General features: G+C 40.6%; 1 protein-coding gene across 2 annotated transcripts; it reads right to left on the bottom strand.

Moving 5' to 3' along the window:
• Nucleotides 1–3,855: 3,855 nt before the first annotated feature.
• smarcc1a (SWI/SNF related BAF chromatin remodeling complex subunit C1a) lies at nt 3,856–26,819 on the bottom strand. Of its 2 annotated transcripts, none has more exons than XM_071469808.1 (28): nt 26,564–26,819; nt 24,693–24,812; nt 24,459–24,544; nt 23,893–23,974; nt 23,591–23,683; nt 23,381–23,450; nt 23,101–23,170; nt 22,355–22,430; nt 21,490–21,615; nt 20,438–20,532; nt 19,487–19,617; nt 17,967–18,026; nt 17,807–17,844; nt 16,877–16,998; nt 16,547–16,618; nt 16,255–16,368; nt 15,970–16,123; nt 15,377–15,484; nt 15,032–15,091; nt 14,336–14,594; nt 13,656–13,817; nt 12,258–12,313; nt 10,644–10,797; nt 9,797–9,975; nt 9,303–9,437; nt 6,456–6,822; nt 5,838–5,963; nt 3,856–4,306 (listed from the first exon to the last, which is right to left on the bottom strand). In XM_071469808.1, the coding sequence occupies exons 1-28, from the start codon at nt 26,747–26,749 to the stop codon at nt 4,215–4,217; spliced, it is 3,393 nt and encodes a 1,130-aa protein (XP_071325909.1). In that variant the 5' UTR covers nt 26,750–26,819; the 3' UTR covers nt 3,856–4,214. The 2 variants fall into 2 exon arrangements, with proteins under 2 accessions (XP_071325909.1, XP_071325908.1); XM_071469807.1 differs by having other exon boundaries at nt 20,438–20,556; nt 26,564–26,817.
• Between the last annotated feature and the right edge of the window lie 143 nt (nt 26,820–26,962).

The raw sequence follows: 26,962 nt of genomic DNA, 5'->3' as shown, positions 1-26,962 counted from the left end.
ACTTGAATGTCGATGATTTAGGCTAGTTTATGAAGAAATGGTGAGGAAAATGTATCCAAAAACCAAGACATCAAGTTCATACAAAACAGTTTATTCGACAGTGTCTAGGTCCAAATACCAACAGACCCCATACAAAATAAAAAAAAAAAAAAAAAAAAAAAAAAGGGAAAACAAATGCTACAAACTTCCAAAGAACACAAATAACTTCCATCTACACAAAACTTCTCCTTAAAAATACATTACCATTAACACAAAAAAGTATTGATTAAAGATATATATGTAAGGGGGATTCCCGTCATATTTAAGTGATATTACATAACAAGCTTGGTGAGATGTTGCATGGGACACGAGGGCGCCGTGAATGAGAGTGAGAGTCAATGACCGTACGTGTGTTGGTGTGTTTTCTTCTTCTGACAGACTGGGGAGATGAGGGCAACAGTCAGTGATGCAGCAGTCATGTGGGCGGGAAAAGGAAAAGCGGAAATAAAAAGTAAGGAACGAGAGGTAGCGAAGGGGTGCGCAGAGAGGTAGCAGATAGCAAGAGGAAGATTTCTAGAAGAGGTAGCTAGCAGATGAACGAGGAAGAGGTAGCAGAGATACTAACAGTGCTAGCGAAGGGCGGGGAGGCAGGAGTGGTTTGGGTTACGACTTCACATTAAAACAACCTCATTTGCGCTTATTATTAAACTGTGTGTCGACTGTGGAAAAGGTGCAAGACGATGTTATTTCAGTATCAAATTCAGATGAGTAACCTTTTTATTGTCAGAATAGTTTCTCTCTAACGCCAACATGCATGTTTCACTTGAAGACTTACATTAATGGTAAAAGTATGAATCTAATTCAAATCACACGTTCAAGGACACTGAACTATAAATATAAAATGCAATGCTTTTTTTAAATATTTGTGCAGGGCTGAAAACATTAACCGATTAGTAGGAAAAACAGTCGTGTCATCGGGTCTTTCAGTGGCTGTTGTGGAGCTTTTGACTGTATCGCCCATTCTTCTTCAGCGGTTGAGACTCTGGTGAGACTGCTGAGCCAACTGCTGTTTTAAAAGGTCAAAATATTTTTTCCCGAATCAGGACTTTCGAGCCAACATGGACAAAAAGTCACTAAAATACTAGGAAATGGAAGTTTTACAATCTGCAACTCCGTGACAGCTGCTGGGAAGTACTGAGTGATACCACTGAAAGCTCCAGAACAGATAGTAAACGGATCAAGTAAAGATTATTAAGCCTTAACTTCTTTTTCGGGGGTCAAGAAGGAGCTGTCAATCGCATTCATCTATTTGTCAATTAATGAGAGAAAAAAATGCCAAATATCTGCTGGTTCCAAATTAAAATGTCAAGATTTGCTGCCTTCTCGTTGGACAATATAAAGTTTTAAAGACATCATTTCTGATTCCTGGAAATTTAGACAAGCATTTCGTATTTTCTGACATTTAATTGGCTAATTGGCTTTTAGAATGCTAATAAATATGGCTGCAACTAATGATTACCTTCATTGTAAATTAATCTGTTGATTATTTTCTTGATTAATCAGAGAATGTTTTGGTCCAATAAATGTCAGGAAACAGTGAAAGTGCCTGTTTCAACCATCTTGAGCCAAAGATGAGGTCTTCAAATATCATGTTTTGATCGACCAACAGTCTGAAACTTAAAGATATTGAATTCTCTATTACACCAAACAAAGAAAACCAGCAAATATTCACATTATAGACGTTAGGAGCAGAGACTAGTTGGGAATGTTGCCTGAAAAAATGACTAAAAACTGTTCAGATTGCTGAAATATTTCAACATTAAGTTTCTAATCCATTACTAATTTCATCTGGGTGAATAAATGTTCAGTGGTTGTTCCCCATGTTTGCATACCTTTTTATTTACTGCAACATCAAAGGAAAAAGGACTAAACTGTGAAATCAAAATTGCTTCTCATTGGTAGCCCAGTATATTTCAGTGTTCAGACCACAAACAGGTTGATACACAGGAATGAGGATATTGCTAAGTATTACCGTGGCTAGTGGCTAAAAAGCAGAGAAGTCAGTGCGTGGCAAGGTGTGTGTGAGAGGTGGGGTTAGCGAGGTAGGCAGCACTAGGCGTTAGGAAAGTTTGAGCAGAGGTGCGGGGGATGGGGTTTATTCGCTACAGTATCAGCACCTAAAAACATCTACAAGCCCACCGCGCTGAGGAAGAGCGTCGTCCGTGTTGTGTTGTTTCAGTCGAGCCGCATCACAGCGTCTCCCTCTCTGTAAAGGCTGTGTGAAGGTCAGCAGGAGATTATATGTATGCGTGTTTATGTGTGAGTGTGTGTGGTTGTCCAGTGCTTTGCGGCAGGGTCTGGCCAAGTCGGTGTGTGCATGCAGCCTCCAGTGTGAGCCTCAGCTTAGCTTACGTTTCTGTGTGTGTGTTACAGTGCTGTGGTTGTTGTGACAGAAGGCGTGAATGATGGTGTGTTTGTCTGTCTGACCTTCCTCTGACGCTGTCAGAGACACATTAGGGTCAACTCTGTCATCAGATCTGAGACTTTTGCATTAATGCATAAAATTTCCCTTGCTGTCCGCAAACCCCATGAAAAGACCCAAAACCCATCATGAGTTGATCCTGCTCACAACTATTTCTATTACTCCATTATTGCTCCAGTGTTCAAAATCTATTGAAAATATATTTTTTATCAGTTCCATATTCACCGTCTTTCTGTTGGAAATACTCACTGGAGCAACAAGTGTATATTAATCCTCAGCTGAAAATAGTCCAAACACATGCACCACTTCTCACCAATTGAATAATTTCTGCCAAAACCTTCGGTGCCCAGCTGTTTAAGAGATTTTTAACCTTTTAAAACAATGAAATTGCACATTTGCGAGCTGCTTTTGAATCTGTAAGTCTACAGTAGGAACAAATGGGCTTGGGGCTGAGAGCCACAGACACGAAAGGGAAGTCGGGTGTTGAAAGTGTTGAAGCATGGTCAAACACTGTTGGTTTTGGCCTTTTCATGGGGTGAGTTGACAATAAGAGAGTTAAGTGTTGATATAAATCTGTCGTCCCTTGTGCAGTAAATTAAAATTTTAACCTGTTTCACAAGATGTGATCCCGTCCCTTGACTCAAAAATGGCAGTCAGTTGAGTGTCTAACACCATTTATGGACGCCATGTTTTCTTGGGTGAAGGAATGGAGACGGACATGACTCAGATTAGAAAACTCCTTTACTACAGGTGTGTAAGGCCTAATATTTGTATCTACAAGACAGGAGTTTTTTACAAGCTTCAATATTGAGTTTTGCATCTTTCTTGTTTCTCCAATTCTCCAATTTCTCCATTTTTTTTTTTTTTTTTAACTATAGTTGGATTTCAACTTACATGAGATACAAAATGTGGTCAGAGGCAGATGAATGAACCACCAAACACACCTCTATCTTCAGCACACACACATTCACAGACACACACACAAAGAACTACAGTGTATCGTTTAGAGAGGAGCGAGAGGTAGATACTCGACAAGACAAGAGCGAGGGCAGGCTGCGTCCCCCCTTCAGTGTGTGTGTGTTTTATTCATATTATTGTCTGAATCATCTGTGTTTGTGTTACAGCTCTGGTTATTTAGAGCATGCACATGCACACACACACACACACACATACACTCACACAAACCCCTGCACATCTGACCGGCCGTCTGGTCTCACTAGCTCCCCCTAGCGACTAGCTTGGAGAAAGAGGGCACCAGAGAAGAGGAGGTGTGTGCGTGTGCGTGTGTGTTTAAGAGAGACGGGAGGGGGTTACAGTGTCATTTAAAACAGCATTGGAAAGAGAAAAAGTTGAGACAGACTGAGTTTTTTTTTTTTTTTTTTTTATCTGTTCTGTCTCTTTGTTTTGTTTTCTGTACAGTCTCATTCTCTCCAGCCTCCATCTGGCCCAACAGAGCAGAAAACAGTGTTTATTACTACACGACCCTTGCCGCTGTGCCCTGAGAGGAAGTCTGGATGTGTGTGAAAAATTGGGTTACCCTTGCCACTGAACCCTGAGTGTGTGTGTGTGTGTGTGTACTGTGATGAAGTTTATGGTAGTTTTGAATGTTGAGGAAAAAAAATATCGAGCCAGTAGCAAAGGCCATCAAAAAGGGGGCAGAGGTTCAAAGATGGAGTTAGTTAGTTTTGTGTGTGTGCGTGCGTGTGTGTGTGTGTGTGTGTGTGTGTGTGTGTGTAGGTGGGGGGGGGGGGGTTTAGTTGTCAGCCACTCGTCCACTTGGGGGCGCTGGAGGACCCACAGGAGCTGCAGGCACGGCCTCCGCTTGCGCAGGTGCTGGGCCAGGGTCTGGAGAGAGAAAGATGCTGGTTTAGAGCGAGACAGAAACATGCTCTGGGGTAAAGGTGACTCCATGGCGACTTGACCGCTGAGGGTCTGGAGTTGAGAAATGTTAAGGGTCATGAAATGTTTAACAAGAACACATAAGCATTTCTGCTACACAAAATAATGTTTATTTTTTCAGACTTATGTCATGTTTGCAGTTAGGCCAGTTTGTCCAGCACTGTTCACGTTTAACAGGTGGAAACACAGGTCTGTAGTTTACAATGTTTCTTGTGTTTATTTTAAAATAAATATGAGGCATAAAACTGTTTTACGATTTTCTAAGTTCAGCCAAACAATGATTTTTTTTGGGGCGATAAATGACTCATATGACGCTCTGAGACTATTTGACCGTCAGATTATCTGTACATAATCAGTGACCATCTTCATCAACGGCTGAATGTTAACAAATCTACTTCAAACCGGCTAAAGTTATGAAATTTGAATTCACAGGACTCTTGTTTCATTTAAATTACATGGATTTATCTTTTCTAACCCACCTGTTGTATTAGAGTGCATTAAGTTTATTAGAATTCATCATGTGCCAATGCTGCACCCATTACATGTTATGTGGTCACATATATTGTGATTTCAATGTGTGTATTTACAATATTATTTAGAGATTTAAAAAAAGTTTTGATGTATACCATGAAAGTGAAGCTTCAACTTCAGTCCCAAAACTGGGGCCAAATATTTTTGTTGAAGGGCTGAATTTGGCCCTACATGTCAATATGTCTAAAATACACTTACAAGTCAAGTTCAAAGAAACAGAATCTGGAGTAGATGTTATAGAAACAGAAAGCCCTTAGATTTAGAATCTACAAATGATCAAGACGGATTCTGGTTTTTCATTGCAGAGAGCAACTAACACACATTCAATGTTCTCTACTCAGTCTGCCGAGCTGTCAAAGTATCAACGTTAAAGTGATGGAAAGTCTCTATTAACAGTAATCCAAGAATATAAAACTGAAAAACTTTGATTTAAAAACATTGTTCTGAAAGTCAAGGTGGAAAGATGAGACATCTATCAAAAATAAAATTACAGAAGAAATTGTTAGTAAATCTTTGCTTTATTAAAAAAAATGATTTTATGCTGCTGCCTGATTCTGTTCTCGTTTGGCTGCAGACTCAACAACAGTGGAGAAATCAATGCGAACGACATGCTTAGTGCGTGACGTGATGCTAATAAGCAGCAGAGACCAAAACATTTAGCTGCAGCTGACATTCAAAGGAAATACCAACTGTCAGATCCTGGATCAACGTAATATTTGGATTCCCAGAAACCTTTTTTTTTTCCCTTTCTTAGGTTGTTTGTGGTGTAAGTACTGGATTCTAGAAACATCCCCACGGTTTAAAGTACACTGCTTGTACACAAGACCAAAAACAGATCACGAGTTTGTCCAATAATCTGACCTACACAAACATACAAGTTTATGCATTTAAACACACACAACTCAAATATAAAGAGACAGTGTGACAGCAGGCGATTTGTACTCACACATGCCGTTGGGAGCTCCAGGGTGGCGTGGGGGCATCATGGGAGGCATGCCGCCAGGAGGGGGGCCTGCAGAGGGTGGGCCGGGCATCATACGTCCAGGCATCGGCTGGCCTGGCCCCATTGGTCCTGCAGGGCACAAAGTATAGAAGGGCAATCAGGAGTGTGGATATTTATTTGGAGGAGAGATAAGTTGGGATTTTTTTTTTTAACTTTCACACCATTAAATCTGTACCAACCGTATTCCACTGTTACACCTTCGATTCTTTCATTTGTTTAAACACATAAAGCAATAACTCAACCAATTTTCTAAGTTCGCAAGTGCAATTTAGATTAAAACATTTACTTTTTTAGACAGAATTTAATAAAACAATCACAACAGGTCCTAATCGTTACAATTGCTATCACTGAAAGACGATGATTAATACGAAATTGTAAATAATTTAGTATCACCTACTACTTAGATTACCAAGATTTCTCAAATATAAACCCCAGCTTTATTTGTTCCAAGAGATGTCAGGTTTTGAAAAAACAGCAGTAAAGAAAATCATCTCCTTCTCTTTGCTCCGTCCCTCTTGTTTGCCTCCCTCTCTGCACACTGGCTCTGTGTTCGTCTCTCACCTGTTTGTCCTGGGTGGTGAGGGGCCATGGGGTGGTGACCCATTGGGGGGTAGCCGGGGTGCATGGCAGCACCGGGTGGTGGCCCTCCATGATGCTGCGGGGGTGCTCCATGGTGGGGGGGTGGTCCTCCATGGTGGGGTGGGGGTCCTCCTGGGTGCATGCCTGGTTGAGGAGGGCCAGGGTGGGGTCCAGATCCAGGGGCCTGTCCCTGTCCTTGGGCCTGGGCGGCTGCCGCAGCAGCAGCAGCGGCGGCGGCAGCGGCAGCTTGCTGCTCCATCTGCTGCCTCGCCTTCATCTCGGCGTATTTGAGCTGCTCCATGTGGAACGCCTGACGCTCAGTGAGCAGCTGCTGCCTCTGAAGCTCCAACTGCACAGAGAGACAGAAGGAATACAGAGAACGGTGATTACATGAACAGATTTATTATAATCAACACCAAAAATGATTGGCAACCACATAGTTATCAACTGGTGGGTTCGGGTCGACTCCAGCTGGGTTGGACAACATAAGGGTCTGTGAAAGGATCATTGGGGGTCATTGGCCAAACTGAAATTTAAATGGATTCAAATCAAAGTTGAGTTAGAGTTAAGTTAAAGAATGTGGAAGACATTTTAAAGTTTTTCTTGCCTGACTTATGTTCTATGATTACTGGAGAATTTTCTTTGGCCCTTTAAACAGTGACAGTCTTATAAATAAAGCCTATTCTCCACCTGGTCAAAAAACCTGCTAAGACCCACTAACATCCAGCTTTGGTTGGAAAAGGAAAAAGGGAACAATGGTGCATTCACTCCCAGGTCAAATGACTCTGCAGTAGACAAGGGTATTGATGTAAACAGAACACTCAGTTGAACACATGCTGTGATGTCTTTCAGGGCATTGACACTGTAGACACAACTGTCACCTGCCTAGCACGCTGCTCTTAAACCAGAAACACATCTGGGATGCAAGAGTGAGCTTCAGCCCTGAAATTAGTTTTAAAAAATGCACAATCACCGATCGTAGTGTCTCACACAGAGACTCCAACACTTACAGGAGAACCAACCCTTTCATCTGTGTGTTTGAGATTGTTCCCTGCAGTTGTGTGCGTCCTCTCCTGCAAACTCCGCTGGCGTTGTAAAATGAGTCAATCACCTTTTTAGGGGGTTTAGCTGTGTTTTAAAAACCTGCTTATGCCAGTTAATTTCGTTGTAAAAGGGGTATAAGATATACTGCGGGACAAAATCCTATAAAATAGGTGTGTGTGGTTTGATATATTTACAAGAATTTAATGTCGTAATAAAAACAAGTTATATTTTAAAGGAAAAGTGCTGGTGTGCCCTTTAGCTGCAGCACTCACCATGACCTAATGTGGGACTGAATAATTAAAAGTTGGCAGTTTATTAGGAACACCTAGTAAAACTAATGTTGTTTTAGAGAGGTGTTGATTCAACTGTATAAACATTTCACTGTTTCCAGTGTCTTGTATTAGGGTCTCAGCAGAAGGTTCAGAGCTGGACATAAATATAATTTGGGTGAACTGAATCTAAAGACAGAACGATGATGTTTACTCTGGTACGTAAATGTTTCAGAGCTCCATATTCAAGGGCGTAAGCAGCAGGTTTCTACACTTCAGTGGCTGCCTGTGTAAAACTGCCATGTGTCTCTTTTGGTCTGTGTGCTTTGTCTGGAGCTTTGTCCTCTTTTTTTGTTTAGAGGCTCAGTGTTTTACAGCCCATGGCAGCTGCAGAGGTTTGGTTTCTCTCCAGTCTTCAGAAAGCTTATGTAAACCAGAGTCCTTTTCATGCACTATTTACAGCTGTGAAACTGGGCTACGTTCCCGAGGCCTCCACTGCGAAAACACAGTTTTACACTCTCGTTCGCGTCTCCGGGGATTGTCCAGGGGCAGGACACGCACACACAGCTGAGGGCTTTTCATTTGCCCTGTGGAGACAGGTAACAGTTTCACTTGCCTAAAACCACTTTGCTCTGGAAAATCTTTTATTTGCAATTCAGTTCCCGCACAAAGAAGTAATTCTCTGTCTCCTCTTCAGTCTCGGTAGAGGACTTGGATCAAGTGGGAAACAACTTGTTCACTGGCCAACACTGGGCGATGAACTCCAAATATTTGCCCACCACTTATTTCAATTTAGCCACCACAGAAGTAGGACTGTGTGACTTTCCTTTTCAACCATATTCTTTTGTTCTTGTTGTTGAGAGTGAGCACAACTGACAATATCTATACCAATCTGAATCGTCATTGTGATTTTCATCCACCATCTTTCTTTTGAAAAATGTGTTTAATAATAATAATAATAATAATAATAACAACAACAACAACAACAACAACAACAACAACAACAACAACAACAACAACAACAACAACAACAACAACAACAACAACAACAACAACAACAACAACAACAACAACAACAACAACAACAGCATTAGTAACAACTAAACTATTGACACTGAGGATATATACACACTATAGGCTACTATCATGAGTGTTTTGGTAAATTAATATAAGTAAGGACTGGGAGTAAGGACTTCCTAATATATGATATTTAACCATCAGAATGAGAACTGAATGTGGGCAGGTTGTAAATGTGCTGTGTTCAGTCCATCATATACTTAAAGCTACTCTTAGTATCACAGAGTGGGTGCGATTTCAAACTGCAGGATGAGCTGAAGTTAACAGACCACCTTCATTATTAATAACCCCAGCTAAGAGCCCTTACTGAGTGTGTTTAGAATATGAATGCAGGCTATAATTAATACTGTGCCATCTTTCCTAGCTGTGCAGGGCCAAAAACATCCATGCTTAAATCTCAAGTTCATCATTCAGAGAGCACAGCGTCTTTTTGACTTACAGCCTCCTTCTCTCGGTCCATGATGGTCTCGAGCTCCTCGAAGTGCCTCAGCTTGATCTCCAGTTTCTTCATCTGGGTCTCCACCAGCAGAGCGACCAGGGACTTGATCTTCCTCTCCTCAACTGCTGCCAAGTGCTGAAAAGAAAGAAACAGGGAGACAGACAGTGTAAGTGTCAAATACTGTTAGAAGTTGCATTAACAAGATATCAAGAAATTAAGTTCAGTTCATTCTGGGAGTTAATTTGTGACCAGAACTTGAATTTTCTGTTGCAATAACCATTTCTTCAATTATGTCCTACATTGTACAGAATGTATTCCACATGCATTCAGCTGTGCACACAGAAAGGAGGACAGAATATTGACAATAGCAGACTGAGATAAGACCAATGACTTGGTGCAAAATTTCTTAAACAATAACCCAAGTGAACCTTTGAAAATCAGACTTGCTGAAGTGTGTGTTTGCTGAGGTTCAGTCAGCTCTCCTGCAGTCTCACCTTGGCCTTGGTGGCAGCAGATGCAAGAGCAGCTGCAGCCGCGGTGGCGATATTTCCCTCCCCAATGTCATGCTCCAGCTTCTTCCTCTTGTCCTCTCCCTCCTCTGTGGCTGCCTTCTCCTCCTTATCCTTCTCCTGCTCTGAGGACGATGTCTCCATAGCCTCTTCCTTGTCTTTGTCTGACAGTGACGAAGATAGAAATTTAACAACTGGCAGACTTTTCTCAATGTCAGCATCAACAGGTAAAAAATGTCCCCCTGCACTGTTGTATAGAAGTTTTAAAGGACAAGTACATAGAATAACACTGAGAAAAAATCCTCTAGAATCCTTCTACACACTGAAGTTTTCAACTAAAGCATTACTACAAAATCAGCAATCAGTCAGCAAAGGTGACCTTTTGTATATAAGAAGTAAATCTGAAACAACTGATCATTTAGTTGATCAACAGCAAAATAATGAACTATTTTGATGAACGTTTGAGTAATTTTTTAAGTAATGTCAGCTACTCCCTCGTTCAAGCTTCTTAGTGAAGTGAGTTGCTGTTTTTCTTTGTCAATTGTGTGGTAAACTGAAGATCTTTGGGTTATGGATTGTTGATCAGACATAACAAGCAACATGATCACACCATCTTGACTTAGGAAAACTGTGAGTTTGGAGACTTTCTGACATTTTATTGACCAATGAGATAACTGATTAATAATATAACTGGCAGCGTACTCCATAATAAAATAGTCAGTAAAAGCTTTAATTTGGAGCAAATTGCTAATTAAATGTTCTAGTTTCGAGCTTAGAAACTTCAAGTGTGTCAGACATTTTCTTATATTTCTTATATCACTCTCAGTATTACCTGCTGGAGACATCTTGGCCTCTCCTCCTTCCTCTGTCTCCTCCTCACGCTCCGATGTCTCCGCTCCCTCCTTCTTTACCTTTTCTGTGGTCTCTGTCTTGTCGCTCTTTTCTGCAGACTCACTGGGCTTCTCTGCCTCCTCCTTCAACTCCGCCTGAAGGATTAAGACACAGGCAAACAACAATTAGTGGCCAATGTCACAAGAAGTAAGAACAAGGCCCTATCTTACAAGTCTGACTTTGAGATCTGACTTTAGATTGGATGTACGATTTAGTGTTGTAAGTTGCTTAAAGAGAGAAAGAAGAAAAAACAAATGGGCTGAAGCCTTTGTAAAACATAACTAAGAAAATAAATGGTGGAGAAAATTTGACAGATGACCTACATACAGTACCAAAGAACAAAAACAACTGAACCAATTCAACATTTAAATGTAGCTGCTCAGTTGGTAAATGCTGTGACGGCTCAGGGCAGATGGAACAATAGATCCTGTTGTGATCCTATTTAACTTTTGAGGACAATCACTGTGATTTGGACAAAGTGTCTGACACTGGTTAATGGACACTAATGAGGAGGCCATCAACCACTGAGCTGGCCCAGCAGAGAGGGGACAATGTGAATGTTTGCCATTTGATTCCCCCGCTGGGCCTTTCCAAACCAAGAGGCATGGACCAAATGTAGATGAGTGGAAAAATTAACTTTAAACACCAAGTGTTGAAAAAATACTCAAGGTGATTTTAATGACATGTTGGCAGAAACTGTTATATATACACATTTTATTTTACCCCAACAAACTTTTCTGAATATTGTCATAACAATTACTCATGAGAATTAGTCTTGATATCTCCAGTGATCACCTTTTAGCTGCATTTAAGTGTGACTTTTCGGCTCAAACAATATTTCCATACTCAGTTTGTGATAAATCAATAAATTTGGATGAGTCTGGCGATACTCTGTGTTTTTGTATTTGTCAACAAATCCCATGAAAAGTCGTAGTGTCTGTGCAGCAAAAGCCAAAAACACCGGACTCTACTGTGGCCTCAACGTATTAAAAACACATCTTGTGCTTGGTGCTGGCTCGTGGTGGGTTGTTGTTGGGTTTCTGTAAATATTATAAAGACTTCAGTCTAGACCTGCTCACACACACACACACACAGGCTGCTGTAAATACTCACAAGAACACAAAATGTGTATTAATCCGCTGCTGAAAATAGTGCCCAAAAAAATGCACAAGGTTTCTTCTGTTGAGGAAAGTTTGCTAAAAATGACAGTTGTTTGAGGAACATGTTTTTTTTTTTTTTTTATTAAACATATTTGTGTCCTGTTTTAAAAGACTTGTGTCTTCAGTTGGAATCCATGGGCCTGGGGCTGAGTGCCACAGACAGGGAAGGAAAGTCAGAAAGTGTTTTGTGGCGGACTAATGTGTGCATAAATCTCCACACAGCATTTGTTGAAAAAGAGACAAATATAATTTATTGCTGGTCTTGTCCTCTTCATTTGCAGAGGTTTTCATTATACTATTCATTCCCAAATGAAAACGAATGAAAATGAAAAAAACAGACAAATAAAAAAAGGATTGTCTATGCCCTGCAGCATACATAGAGAAGATGGTCTTACCTTATCTGCTTGCTGGGAGTCTGTGTCAGTGTCCATCTTTTCTGGCTCTGTGGTTTCTGCAAGTGACAGTGTTATGAAGAATTAGCATCATGTCACAGATATAAACTGATCAAGATGGTTACAGATTAATTTGTTGCAGCCTAGATTTTTAATTACAACCCCTTTTAATTCTCCCCCAGGAATCCTTTAAGTTGCCAAGAATACAAGAACGTGAGCAAGAGACAAGGTGAGATTGCATACATTAATATATAATCATACAGAGATAACACAACAAATTCAAGACTTTCAAGACAGAATGAGGCAGCAGTGACATACTGTCCTGTTTGAAATAAAATGCAATTGTTTATTCTCCGAGTTAAACACCATCACAAACGAGCGTTTGAGGGAAGTACTTCCAGAGAGGAAATTAAGGCCAAAGCATTTTAAGTGAACTGGCCCACAGGGATGGGTTTGAAGAGTGCACAAGATTTGCACACACTAACAAAATGACCAAACACACACGTGACCGAGTGGAATACATGTGTATGGTTGAGTGTTAAACCATGTCATGAGTGCACTTGAGCGCGTGTTAAAGGTTTGAATATTGATTGTGTGATGTGTGTGTGTGTGTTGGTCAAGTGCTTCAGCTGGGCGAGGCACTGGAAGCTTTAAAGCTTATTGATTTCTATAGTGGCTCTAGGGGGCATTAATTCAGGTATAATAAATGATTCGTATTGTGTGTGTGTGTGTGTCTGTGTGTGTGTGAGGAAGAAATCAAAGAGACAGAAAAGAAAGCACAGAGCAAACTAGAGACGAGAGAAAGAGATGAGCACATGGCAGAGTGTGATGACCCAGTTTTCTGCTCCCCCTCCTCTCCCTCTCCTGCCCCATCTGCCACTGATGATTTAATCCACGGGTTACCACGGCAGCATGCTCACTCTCACATTCACACCAATATTTCTGTGCTGCTCACACCACTGCTGGTCAAAAGTGACGTGCATCGTCTTCAAATGTAAAGACAGATTGATCATCACTGCCTCATATTCAGGTGATGATGTGAGGAAAAAACAAGGATGTTTGTATAGGATCAGGTGATGACCCCGTCCTCCCCTCCCTTGGTCCTCTCTCTCTCACACACACAATAATCTGACATCAAAGTTGCCTCTCCCTGCCCAAACGCTTGCTGATGCTTCTGCTACCATGTGCTGCCCTCCAGTGGCTGCAGATATCCCAACAGACAAAACTACCAAACCTAGAACCCACTTCCTAGAAAACACCTCCCTTTGTCCCAACAGTACCTGCTTCAAGTTTTACACAATTTAACACTTGCCGTCATTGGCTACTGATTCTTCCAGACTGGTCAGAAGATCGTAACCAGTGACTTTAGCTCCCGTCTCTAGGCCTCGACACGTCACTCACCGGTTTTTTCTGGCTCCTCGGGGGCGGTGCCAGCGATGCCACTGCTCTCCAGACCGTAGGCAGGGTCCACCTTTCCTGTGCTCCTCGCTGCCTCCTGCACCTTCTTCACATGAGCCTCCACCAGCTCGGCCGGGACCTCCTCACGCACACGGGAAAACTCCTCTGTATTCATTCACAATTCAAAACAGACAAAGGGAACAAAATGAGAAGACTTCATGTGTATTGTATTTTCCGAAAGATGTTATATAACAAACTGTACAATATTGGTATTGGTGCATTACTGAAACATACAACATAGCTCATAGTCTTTAGGCTTATAGCCTTTGATGGTTTTCAGTTTTGTGATAGCACAGTTTTTTCTTTCATTTATCTCAACTGTGGGTCTGTTGATCTCAGTGACAAACTGCTGAATAAAACTGCACTTACAGTGATAAAGTTATACTGAATTCAATTGTAGGACAAAAAATTATTTTCAAGGTTCAAGCTATATTTATATGTCATATCATAGTCATATTTATGTTTCAATGAATAAAGCCATTTCTAAGTACACATCCAAAAATAAATTCTGATATTTGTTTTTACGAATGTCAAAATGTTATCACAGTAAAACGTGAAGCTCCTAAACTAAATCTCACATTTGCAGAACACTTATCTAAAAGATGTGGCAATGCATTTCTCACCTAGAGCTGCCCTGGCAGCAGCAGACGCCACTCTGGGGTCGACCACAGAGGCCAGGAAAGCTACTGTGCTCATGACAGGGTTTCCAGACTGGCTGAAGGGTATGGGCTGGTAGGCCAGAGGGCCCAGAGAGGCCTCAGTGCTCTCCAGGTACGGATCCTCGATAGGCAGCCGCAAGAAGTGCAGGATACACTCGTCCTGGGTGCGTGAGCCGACATGCTCCGACACTTTGTTCCAGTCGTCTTTGTACATCTCCAGTGCCTGGGAGAAGGTGGAAGGAGTGAGTTTACAAGTCTTAGGATCAGAAAAGCAACTGAAGAGTGGGAGGACAGAGATACAGACTGAAGAGCTGTAAGATGGAAAGTGATAGGATGGAGGGAGTGAGGAGGAAGGTTATAATAATGTGAAAGGGTGGGTAGTTAAAAAGTAGGAGGGCAGAAGAGAAAGTAAGTCACTTTCAGAAAGGAAGGATGGACTTATAAAACCAGGAGGAAACAAGATGGACATACAGAGAGCAGAATAAGAGGGACAAGTGCGGAAGAGAGGGCAATGACAGCAAAGAAAGCAAAAGGAAAGAGAAAGGAAGGTGACGGGCAGGTGATGGGAGAGATACAGAGAGTTAAGCCTTTCAGTGCTCAGCAGCTCACACTGTTAAAACACTTTAATGGGTTCCTCCTTTTTTGTCCTGAGGAACTCACCTCTAGCAGCAGCAGAGTCTCCTGCTCGGTCCATTCCCTGGTGGAGGGGACTGGTTTACCCTGTAGGGAGCCAGAACCAAATTATCACATAGGAACTTTTATTAACTGTATTTTAAGCAGAATATAAAGACGATTTGTGCTGTTTTCATCAATTTTTGCTTCCCATACTAAATGAAAAAAAAGACATTTCAAGTCTTTTAGGATATTTTACATGTATTACTACTTTTGTTTTGCCATTTTCCCATTATTTACCACCTTAGAAATCCCAAGAAATTATCTGACCGCCTCACAGAACATCACACAATATCAAATGTTTAAAACATGTTCAGGGTGCTGAGTTCTGACCTTTGGGTTTTTCTTGTAGAGGTCAGTGCGAAGGCCAAAGTTCTGCAGGTCGATGGGTTTGTCTTTGCCTTTGTCTACAAAGTTGGGCATTGGCTGTGGAGGAGGAATCTAGAGGGAGGAAACATGGCACATGAGTCAACAATATTTACACAGTACCGTTTAGTGTTTGTCAAGTCGCACACGTAAAGATCTTTACTGTTTCATAGCGTTTTTTTAAAAATTAAGCTTTTATCATGGAAGTAGTACAGAAGGTAACTGCAGTGCTTCATAGAAAAAAAAAAAAAAGGACAGCCGTGATTTTCATTCTTATTTCTCTCTGAGGCTGCATTCAGACAAAAAAACCCCCAACACATTTACGTAAATGTTTCTATTATTCAGCTGTAAAATCTCGTCTTATAATTGTATAAACCACTCTGCAGTGTTTTGGTGTTGAGTCTTCAAACTCACTTATCAATTAGTTAAATTAGCCTTCCTGGATCATATTTCATCATCTGCTCCCTGAAACAACACACACCCACCAACTCTGCCTTTTTTAAAACGTAGGACAGTTTTCCGCACTCATTCAGATTTGAAGTTATTAATGTGGTCCTTACCGGTGGGGGCCGGTGGTTCAAGGGCATGAGGCCGGAGGGCGTGTCAGCTAGCACAGTGAAGTGGGGTGTAGGTGGGGGGCCCATGGGCAATGGGCGACTCTCAGAATCGACCTGGTAGTTCACCAAACCCCACTGTTCCAAGAAAGCATGAACCCTAGACACAGACAACAATGGCATTTAATATGCTTTTATTTTCTTTTGAGCACTTTTATGATTTATTTCAGTTAATTAAAAAAATTCCATAAAGTATATTACATATCCTAATAAAAAGACTACAAAGCTCACCTCATGATGGCACAGACATCCCCAGTCAAGTTCCTGCGGCAGGAGGTGGAGGTGAGATACTCCTGAGGGTTCAGCCGATACGTGTCAATCATGAAGTTGCGGTAGGCCAGGTAACTGTTCAGGAGTCAAGAAGAGCCACAAAGATCAGTACGACAGGAAAGATACCACTTTAGGTCTGCAGCAGCATACCATACACAAGATGTCTGGTGGTTTAATCTAATTTGTAGCTGTGTATGGATGATGGGTGTGTGTGTGTGCGTGTGTGTGTGTGTGTGTGTGTATATAAGCTCACATCTCTGGAGTTTTGGACTTGTTCTTTCCATTGAAGAACTCGGGCAAAGCTCTTCTCTCAATCTCATGGATGCTGGCAAGAAATAAAGAAAAAATTTTAAAGTAGAAATCTGGTTGGAGGGAAGGAAATTGAAGTAAAAATACCATACTAATTTTCCTCGACAATTAGAGACTAGCAAAGCCTCTTGTTACCTCAATTTTAGACCATGGTATTTGTAGCATTTCTCATTATTAGATAACAAGAGAAAACAAAAAAAAAACCAAAACCTGCAAAACGGCCACAACAATTTGTGCAGCAATCATGCATTTATATCCGTTCCTCAGCTCTTACCAGTTGTAGTCGAACCACGAAGCGTAGCTGGGGATGATGATGTGGTGAGTCTGTTCAGTCACGTTGTCCTCACCAGCGTCCATCAGCCGGTTGATTTCAGCTTTGCTATGTTCCTCATCGTCCTGCAGAAAGAGACACACTCGAAAAGGTCAGAATGATTAAGACTGTGTGTGAGCATGATCGACTAACTAACTATTTTATTATGAACTTTAAAGGCCTAGTTTCCTGGGTTTTTGAAATGGAAGGAAGTGTGCAGATGCTTCGATTTCTTTTCCAGACCCAAGTTCATGAAAGCTTCTTTGCATCAACACAGACTTGGCCTGCAAGGAAACTCAAATGGTCTTGGGGCAACATGTAACTACCACTTCTTTTCACCTTTTTAAATCAGTCCAAGAAAGCTGAATCAGCCATATTAAAAACACTTTCCCTAATTCTCTGAAGAAATGTTACCCCAATCCATTTTTTCCCCTTTTCCACGATAACAAAAATTTCTCTATTGCACATTTTAAGAAGAGCAGGCATTGGGTCCTGTGTGTTTGTGTGTGGACATTTTCTGAGAATAAACGGGGGAGATTCCAGAGGAACAATTAGTCAATTAATCCACTAAAAACACTAAAAAGATATCTTTAATATCTTTAATACTTTTTTTCCCTAAAAGACATTGCTCCCATGTGATAGTAAACAGCAGACCTGAGCAGATGCATCGTCTTTATATTTTAGACTAAGAAATGGTTGCACCACCTTTGGGTTTTTTGATTTACTGAGAGCATTGCACTGGGCTCGGACAACTTATTAGTAACCATTTGTGCAATTTTATACACAAAACAATGATTTAGCTAAAAATGTATGTAAAATCTTTTCCTCCCTCCCTCTCACACACCCCTACAGTGTTTGGTCCTATGGTTTGGTCTGAGTCATCAGTGATCTTACCTTCCCACCAGACAGCACAGAGTCATCCTCCATGTCATCTGAAAGAAATAAAGGCAGGTTTCAGTTGCAATATATTACAATGCTGTTTCGTTGACAATGTATTTGAAAAATAAATAATTCATACACAACTAAATAAACAAACACTGTCACTGATACATACCCAAGTCGGCCACATTCCCTCCTTTCAATGGAGTGTTTTCACTGTCTTTCTTTGAACTTGCTGTGTATGGTAGAGAAGAGAAAAAAGATACTTAAGGGTAAAAAGAACGAAAAAAAAAATTCAAAGACAGTTTAATTCAGCCGTGGGCATGGAGGCATTAACCAGCACCTCTTTGCAAAGGAGGACACTAAAATAGATTGAGTGAGAGCGGGTGTGTGTCTGCTGGAATGAAAAAGGAGGAGATTTTTGCAAAAGTGGGACATCGCAGATGGGACTTGGTCTACAGACAGCATCTTTAGTAAGGATTGTGTGTTTGGTTTTATAGGGAGGAGGGAGAATACAGATCCAGCTCAATTCATATCTGGTTGTTAAAAAAAACACATCCCCAGGCTGTTTTCCTACTTTTGTTACTGGAACACAGTGTGTGTGTGTGTGTGTGTGTATGTGTGTGTGTGTCTCTTTGGAGAGTCCGAGGATTTTTCTTGTCGTTCTTATGCCTCAGTGCCCATAAACCACACAGGAAATCAAAAATAATTAAATGATCTATTACAGATTAGCGGCTCAGCACTCAATGAAAGAAAATCTTAATTGAATGCAAACAAGAAAACGACAAAGCTGAACTATCAATATCCATACTTAAAAAATGATGTGAAAGAGATAAGATGGTATTCATTGAACAGAACTGTATTCTCACACATTTACAAATGAAGAAGATGAAGAAATGTGTTTTCCATTCTTTGTCTCATGTGCAGCTTGAGATGAAACTGACTCTCTCATCAGATTCACACAACACAACAATTTTAAATGCCTCTATATATAAGATTATATCACACAAGCTCTGCTGAACTGGCATACACCTACATGACTGACCCCGTAATGTATAGAGAATATTGTTTGGATCTTTCATGTAAAGTTATGTTATCTGTTTGGGGATATTTTGATATTGTATATTTAGGTCAATAAATTATCTAATGATGGAAAATGGATCATATGAAGGAATCCAAACCCATAGTTATTTGTGAGCATCACATTGCTTCAACTTGGTAGTTAAATATTTGGCAAGAAATATGTTTTGTTTTGTACACATACATCTTCTCAAGTGTAAACACAGGTTGACTGAATTTTTTTTATTTCAGATTTTGCCAAGTGGTGGCAATCAGCATGTAGTAATCTATCTGGTAATATTTTGGTTTGGTCTTGTTTTCTGCCTTGAGTTTAAACAGTGTAATTAGTTAGATTTTTGTTCAAATAAACACACTTCAGTCTTTTTGCCAAAACAGAAACAAAAAACTTACAACGGCACAGATAATCTTACATTTATGGGGAACACAATCCAGCTATAAAAAGGTCACAGTAGTTTGCTTCACTTTAAAGTAAAGACAGTGGATGGGGTGCACATCCAGCTAAATACCAGTGCAAGACAAACAGCAGCATAAAAAGACAAAGATTAAACTGCCTTCTGCCTCAACATGATTATTCATGTATCAAATCAAAGTACGAGTGCCACACTCAGCACATACCATTCTTGGACATGCTTCCCTCCTCCATGCTGGCACCAGCTGACGAGTCGTCCATGTCCTTTGTCATGTCCTCCTCCGTGTCCTCCTCCTCACCTCTGTGGCCCCGTCGTTTCCAGTGAGGCCCCGGGTTCCTTACACCAAAGAGTGAACAAAGTTATGGGTCAGTTAAATTCAACTGGAAAAGCACTACAGCTGGAAATTTTATCAAATACGGTCAGATGTAACTGTGAAGGTGTTTCAGACATCTTCCTCAATGTCTTTTTTAGCTGTGAAGACCATAAATCCACCAGCACACACAACTATGTGTCAATGTGAGTTTTAACTTGACATCACTATTACCCTGCCTTTGTGTTCTTGTAAAAATCTTGCCAACAAGTTAATGGACCAATAATGAATTGATCAGACTAACAAGTATTACCTGTGATATATAGACTTACATAACTTGTTTCTCTGCTGTTGTTCAAACACATCAATGAGCCTCACTGTTGCACTGGGTGGCATGTTTTTTAATGACCATGAACACACCACAGTAGGTTTTCTGTAGTCACCCCCACATCTATCATCCTGAAAATACTCACTAGAGCACCACATGAAAACTGAAAACTGAAAACAATTCAACATGTGGACAATTTCCATCTATTTGAGTAAAGTTTCACAAAAACTTGAGTGCCAAAATGTTTTGGGAAATTGCTGGGCCTTTTTAAAAAAAAATAAAGTTATGTACTAATGACCTTTTTTCTTAAAGATTTAGGTCTCCATTAAAAACCAAAGAGCTTGGGACTGATTGCCACAGACAAGATATGAAGCTGTAAAGTATGGGTAGATGGACAAACACGGTCGTTTGGTTTCCTAATAGGATTTGTTGACATTAAAAAAAAAAAAAAAAAAAACTGTTGGTAAAAATCAGCCTTATATTTAAAGATTAGTTTGTACATCTTCAAGCTCACTTACCCCTTCTTTCCTCCCTTCTTGCGGGACTCGGCAGGAGTGCTGGGCGGTGAGGGCGAGCGCCTCCTCTTCTTTCCGGCGGAGTTAGCCTTGCGCTCCTTGCGATCAGGTGTACGGGAAGACTGATCAGACAAACCCCGTGCAGCGCATGGAGCGAGGGATGGAGGATGAGAGAAAGAGCCGCAGAATGAGAGGATGGAACAGTTGCACACACAAGGAGGGGAAGCGCTGGGAGAAGGGTGGCAGGGAGGGGGGATGCCGTGGTGGTGGAGACGATCAGGGTTCCTGTATACTGTCCTCCTAAAACTGCTTCTCTTTCACTCAAACCTTCACTTCTGGGTTTGAGTATCGTGTTGAATATTTATCCACTGTAAACTGTCTTTACCAGACGAACTTTTGTGATATAGTTTAAATACTATAGTTTCTGGATGTTCACTCACTTTTTGGGGCACCGTGGACCAACTTTAACAAAGAGGTTTTTCATTTGCTGTACATTTTGTTAGACTTAGATTAAATGTAAGCAATGGAACATCTGTCTGGGTAGTTAGCTTACTGTTAGCAGAAACCATGTGGGCACTTTGATCAGTTGATCAGACAAAATAGTCTAATTCTTAAAGTGAAACTAAATGTCTTCGCTCTTAATGAATTCTTCAAATAGCCTTTGATCATGTGAAGTAATCTGTGGCTAATAAACCTATTTTAGTTTTCCGGCACACCTGGTAAATGTTCAAATTTATTTCCAAACAGGACAGAAACCCTGAAATACATTAGAAGGAGACAAAGAGAGAGGAAAGGCTTGGAAAAGGATGGGAAACAAACAGACGAAGGCAAGACGGAGACGAAGGAGGAGGAGGACGACAACGACGACAACAACAACAAGCATAGTCCACAGGGCAGAGCCACATCCAACAAAACACAAACCTGCAGCAAAAACACTCATACTCAAGCAGTCAGAATTAACTCTTCCATGCAGTATAGAATTCATGAGCTGTATTTGACTGGTTTTAAATTTTATAAGCACAAACACACACTCTCACACAGCACACAATACCTACCTCCTCCTCCTTGGGGAAAATCTTCTGGCGGAAGCTGACTGGCTTCTTGTTCTCGTCTACCTCGTAGTCTTCTTCATTCATCCACTCATTGAAGGCATCTGTGTCCAAAACCCATTTGGCATGGACCTGATGGAGAGAGGGAATGACACAGAGGTTGTTCATGACGATTGAGTCTCAGTGTGCGCCGTGTTTATTATTTGCAATTTATCCTACAGGAATCTAATCAGCGCTTTACACTGCTGCCCTGATTTTCCTTCATTTCCCAGTGGAATTGACTCAATGTAGCTTGACAAAAACCTGTGATGTAGTACCAAACCAAATTATAAATCATCTTACTTTTAACAAACACGCACTGCACTTTTTAATGTTTTTTTTTTTTAAACCTTATTTAACAGCAACATTTACTGCCACCTATACATCTGGTAAGTTCTTCAGCACATGGTGTCTTCTTGTTTTCCTGCTGAAAACTGTATAGTGGGGGTATTAAACCATTCAGATCCTGACACAGCCTTCTTATGATTGTTGTTTTGTTTGTATATGACAGCATAAACAATAGCCACACTCAATAAGTGTATTGCATTTGCTATAGAACAATGCACTTCTGCTCCTTTTCTCTGACGGTACATTATAATTTGATAGAAGTGTATATATTTTTATTGAGTTAGTGGAGGTAGTCAACCCTTAACAAGAAAACACTGCAGTAACCAAAACCAGTGCATCCTATGTACGTCTCTCCTTAAATAAATAAAAATGGATGCTCTGACACTGGCTGCTAATGCGTTCATTTCAACACCAAACACCATTTTAAAGCTACAGGTTTTGAACTTGTCTGAGTTCAGCTCTGCTTGTTCTCCTCATTGCTCACCTTCCAGGGTCGGTCAGTGCTCGGGGGATCCTCCACATCACCATCCACCTCGCTGGCTGATACCCAAGTATCATAGCTAACAGAAGAAAAAAACAACTCAGTGATCTCTACATTAATGATATAACCTGCTGCATAAACCTAGAGTAGTTACCCAAACAACATCATGTCAAGGAGCCCCAAATACATATAGATCAGGCCACTGAACCTGATTCAAAACAGAACAAATACCCCTCACCTGGGAGGGTTTAGATATTAGGTATGAAAGACGATTATTATTTCAGCAATTATATCGGCAATATTTTGATTAATATTAAAATCATGGATTTAATCGAACTGATTTTACAAACTTAAAATGTGATAAAAATGTGCTAAGAAAACTTTCAAGATGTCATGAAAGTAATTAACCAAAAGACTGGGAGAAATCCAGGTGAAAGCTGATTAAACCAAAGTTAAAAGTAAAAAAAACAAACAATATAAATCAATTCAATACATATGACCTGTCTCTTAAATGTTAGTTGTCATAACTGAGTTTTGGGAACTTTGCAGGGTCCCTTTCGAGGACCCCAGACTGCCTTTCATCTACGTTATCATCCAAAATAAATTACAATGACATAGTGACAACAAAAGGAAACAAATAAAAAAGATGCTTAATGGTAGTTCATCAAAAATCACGTGGTATAAACAGTCTATAAATCTATAAATGTTAAGAGGTTGTGTTTGAGTCCTCTATCCTCCTCTCTGCTCACCTGTCTGGGTACAGACCCCAGTGCACCAGCACCTGTTTGTCTTTCCTCATAACAGGACGAAGCCACTCCTCTGCAAACACACAAACCAATGCTGACATATACATACACCAACCAAAAAGATTTCAGAAATCCTGAGTACTATTTATAAAAATTACCAACTTTTTTTTATTGCTATAATAAATAAAACTTTAGAGAAAAAGAAAATTTCCCTAACTATTATGTGATTAGGAACAGAATTAATGTGTAAGATACAGCCAAGTTACAGCCAATACCATCCTACCTTCTTCTTGTTGGGATGGTGAAGGGTAAATGTGGTGGGTGGCCTTTGACTTATCATCAGTGATGGAGCCCTGGGGGTGACAAAGGGGAAAAAAATAATAAACAACTAAAGAGAGAGATACAACAGAGTTTGCCATTAGAAACATCTCTTCTCTAATTGAAAGAGAAAGGTCTTCATTGGCTAGTTTCTTTATATTAAGTGGGATCTCACCTGGTGCCTTTTGATGATGTCTTTGAGCTTACTGGCCTGTTTCTGCTCAATGTCCGGTGACAGGAAAACAGTGGGTCGAGTCAAGCAGTTATTCTAGAGGGACAGAAACATTAAGGCAGAAATAATATTTTTATCTTTAAAATGAACATAAAAGACAATTACTGCTCATCTGTCTATCCATGTCATTGGTTTGGTTAAAAACATCAACAACATTACTAATATATGCAGATCAGATCAAAAGATCTAATTAATGTCATTTAGCTTAAATTGTACATTTCTGCTTGTGTATGTATGGGTCATACCTGGACCAAGTTCTTCTCTACATTTAAGAACATTTCCACATTCCTGTCCATCCGGGAGGGATTCTGAAGGTCAAATCGACGCCTGGGAACAGACAGAACACAGTAAAAAAACAAAAAAAGCAATGCAATGCTGTTGTTTTGTTCCAGTGCAGTGCTCCGGCAATTCAAATTCAATTTGTGTAATTATTCAGTGACATTAAGTCTGGTTTCTATAATCAGTACCTGCCAAAAGCTGCTCTGATGTTCAGTTCAGGATAAAAAAAAAATAATAATTTAAGGTACCAAGTCATGTTTTGCTTCACAACAACAATCACTTAGGACTGATGCAAATTAGAATTGTAACAGTTACATTTTTCTATCCATACCAATCAGCGTCCAAAAATACAAAGCCATTATTATGATTTTTTTTTACCCTCAAGAATATGAATATGAATTTAAACACTTCTAAGAAAAGACATATCATTGCATTGTATGAGTGAATACTATGCAGCTTAAGAAGGACATAAAGTTGCAAGCTGGGGTCAACAGCAGCTATATTTGTGACGATAAACCACAAGTCAACTCACCAGCCCTGCTCACTCTTAAACTTGTAGACCGACCCCAAGATGTGACAGAGAGCACCTCCTGCCTTGAAGTCCAGGAAACATTTAGTCTGGAAACACAAGAAGAAAAAGGGTATGACATTTCTGCATTGAAGGTATACAATCACAAGCATGAATATCAGCGACCATAAACACCACATAATGCTTGTGGTTTCAATGCAAACATGATACATTTGTGAGTATGTGTGTTGTGCTTACAGGCAGCTTGGTAAGAGCAGGATTGTTGACCCTGCGTCCAAATGCGTCCTCCTGGAACTGCAGCAGCTGGACAACCAGGGCCGCCAAGTTTTTACTGGAGGGGGAGTCATTCTGGACATACTGGGGCCAGACAGAGATTGATGCATTTGTTAACTCACACAAGTGAAGATGATAATCTCTCTCTCTCTCTCACACACACACACACTTGGGTCTGCATAACATGTTGCAAACAACACAGTATCACAATTGTAATATCAGCAATTAAGGGGGGAAAAGTCACCTTTGACAAGAACTGCAAATAAGGCTTCGACTAAAAATTATTTTGAATACATTAAACTGCTGATTACTTTTTGTATTCATCCATTCATTACTTTATCTATATGATGCCAGAAAATAGTAAAATGTCCACTGTAATTTGAAACGGCCCAAGCTTGCATCTTAAAATGTCTTTGTCTGACTAATAGTCCAAAATCCAAAGATATATAGTTTACTATTAAAGAAAAGCATCAAATCCTCACATTTAAGAGGCTCGAAACATTGTTGCTCAAAAAGTAACAAAAAATATTATTCAATTATCAAAACTATTCCCAATTTTTATTCACATCTATTAGTTACTTTTTAAAATGAATCTATTAATCATTATTTCAAAACAATGACAAATGAAACTTGAAAATTTACTTCACTGACCATAACAGTGTGAATGTCTGAGGGTTGATAATAATTACGTAATATTGCCATTATAGGTGCATTTAATTTGAAGTTTTCGTTTGCATCCATGAGGAGGAATTGTGGGTGTTGCTACAGCACTGCAGCAGGGTTTTACCAAATCTATTGCAAACATTAACATTTTTCCTGGCTTTGAATAAATCTTCACTCCTGCTATGGCAAAGACTGAGTGTTGCATAGATAGATAGGCACAACAGGAGCCTGTCTATTTAAAACAAAGACAACGTCAAGGAGACTCGCTTCTCCCTTCTTGAAAACACAGCCAACTTAACTGTACTAGGTACAGTGATTGGATATAAACAGTCTCAAGCCAAGTAAGTGGGTTAGCAAAGCTGACATGTTTATTACAGATATGCCTCTGTGTTAAAACGTAGAGCTGCACCTACACTCCCTCTTCTAACTTCATTTAAACTGACTGCTTTTTGTTTTCTTCAATTTAACCCACTCAGGTGCGTCAGCGGACTTAAATGAAGACATGAGGAGACAGGCGCACCACTCTTTGTTTGGCTAACTAAGTGGGCGAGTGCAGCCTGCACAGTCTGGTACTCTGTTGTGTTGTCAAAACTCAACACTGTTTATTCTTCAACCGAGAATAAGACTGCACAAATGCAAAATGCACGCAGTGATCTAATGTTTATTGAGTAACTAGAATGTCATTTGAGCGGGAATAAAAAGCATGCTAGGTCTTATCTAGCTAACACTGTAAGTTGTTTGACTGCATGTGTCCCGTGACTAACATTTGGTTAGCCACTCGGTCCTTTTGCAGTTCTGATAAATGTTATGAAGTGAGATTTACTACAAATGTGATTTCAACAGCTGCTGTAGCTGCACCGTCTTTAAACATGAGTGTTATTGGTAACGTTACTGAGCGGGCGGTTAGCTGGCTAACAGAGCTAGCTAAGTGATAAACAGCTCGGCTCAAGTAAAATTACAGCCCGTCTACTTTGTGATTGGCTTTTCACGTTTAAATTAACCGTGTACACGCTGTTGGTCGCGGCCAAAGTAAACGTTTGTACAAACAGCTAAAGTCTTTCACTCGAGTTAGTTTAGTGTGGCTGCAGCTAGCGAGGATGTCAGCCCTCCATTGTGCCAGCGAGACTCGGGCCTTCATAGAAATCAATGGAGGAATGGAGCAGCTAGCTTACCTTCTTGTAATGCTTTCCTATCCACAGCCGCACCGTCTCCAGTTGGGATATCGTCTCTGAACTTTCCCAGAATTTCGAGGATGGGCCGCCATCCTTTTTTCGTCCCACTGCGGTTCCGCCACCGACCGGGCCGGTGGCCGGTCCGCTTGAACCTGTTCCGCCTGCCGTTGTCGCCGCCGTCGCCATTGTGTGTTTTGTTCACTGCGTTGTCTTTCTCCTCCGCGGCGTCGCTCACAGTGCAAGTTTTCGAATGATATTGCGCAGCCGCAAACGCGTTGACACTTTTCAAGTCTCGCGATTCTCGACATTGAATGGATTATGGGAAATGTAGGCTGCATTGGGCTGTTGTAAGTGGAAGTTACAGAAGAAAATCTAACTTTTACGCTACACATTCTTGTC

Source organism: Trachinotus anak, unplaced genomic scaffold (assembly GCF_046630095.1).
Source record: "Trachinotus anak isolate AG129_WGS33_773 ecotype Australia unplaced genomic scaffold, CSIRO_AGI_Tana_v1 ptg000032l, whole genome shotgun sequence".
NCBI classification, from domain to species: domain Eukaryota; kingdom Metazoa; phylum Chordata; class Actinopteri; order Carangiformes; family Carangidae; genus Trachinotus; species Trachinotus anak.
The sequence above is the reverse complement of the archived record's forward strand: the minus strand, read 5'-3'. Positions and strand labels throughout refer to the sequence as shown.

What these genes read in the sequence shown, in the direction of transcription:
- smarcc1a (XM_071469807.1), bottom strand. Translation starts at nt 26,749, where the DNA reads ATGGCGACGGCGGCGACAACGGCAGGCGGAACAGGTTCAAGCGGACCG. An exon ending in CTGCTCTTACCAAGCTGCCT is followed by an intron (nt 24,545 to 24,692) that starts GTAAGCACAACA and finishes TTGTGTTTCCAG; the next exon opens with ACTAAATGTTTCCTGGACTT. An exon ending in AGACTCTGCTGCTGCTAGAG is followed by an intron (nt 14,595 to 15,031) that starts GTGAGTTCCTCA and finishes ACCTTCTCCCAG; the next exon opens with GCACTGGAGATGTACAAAGA.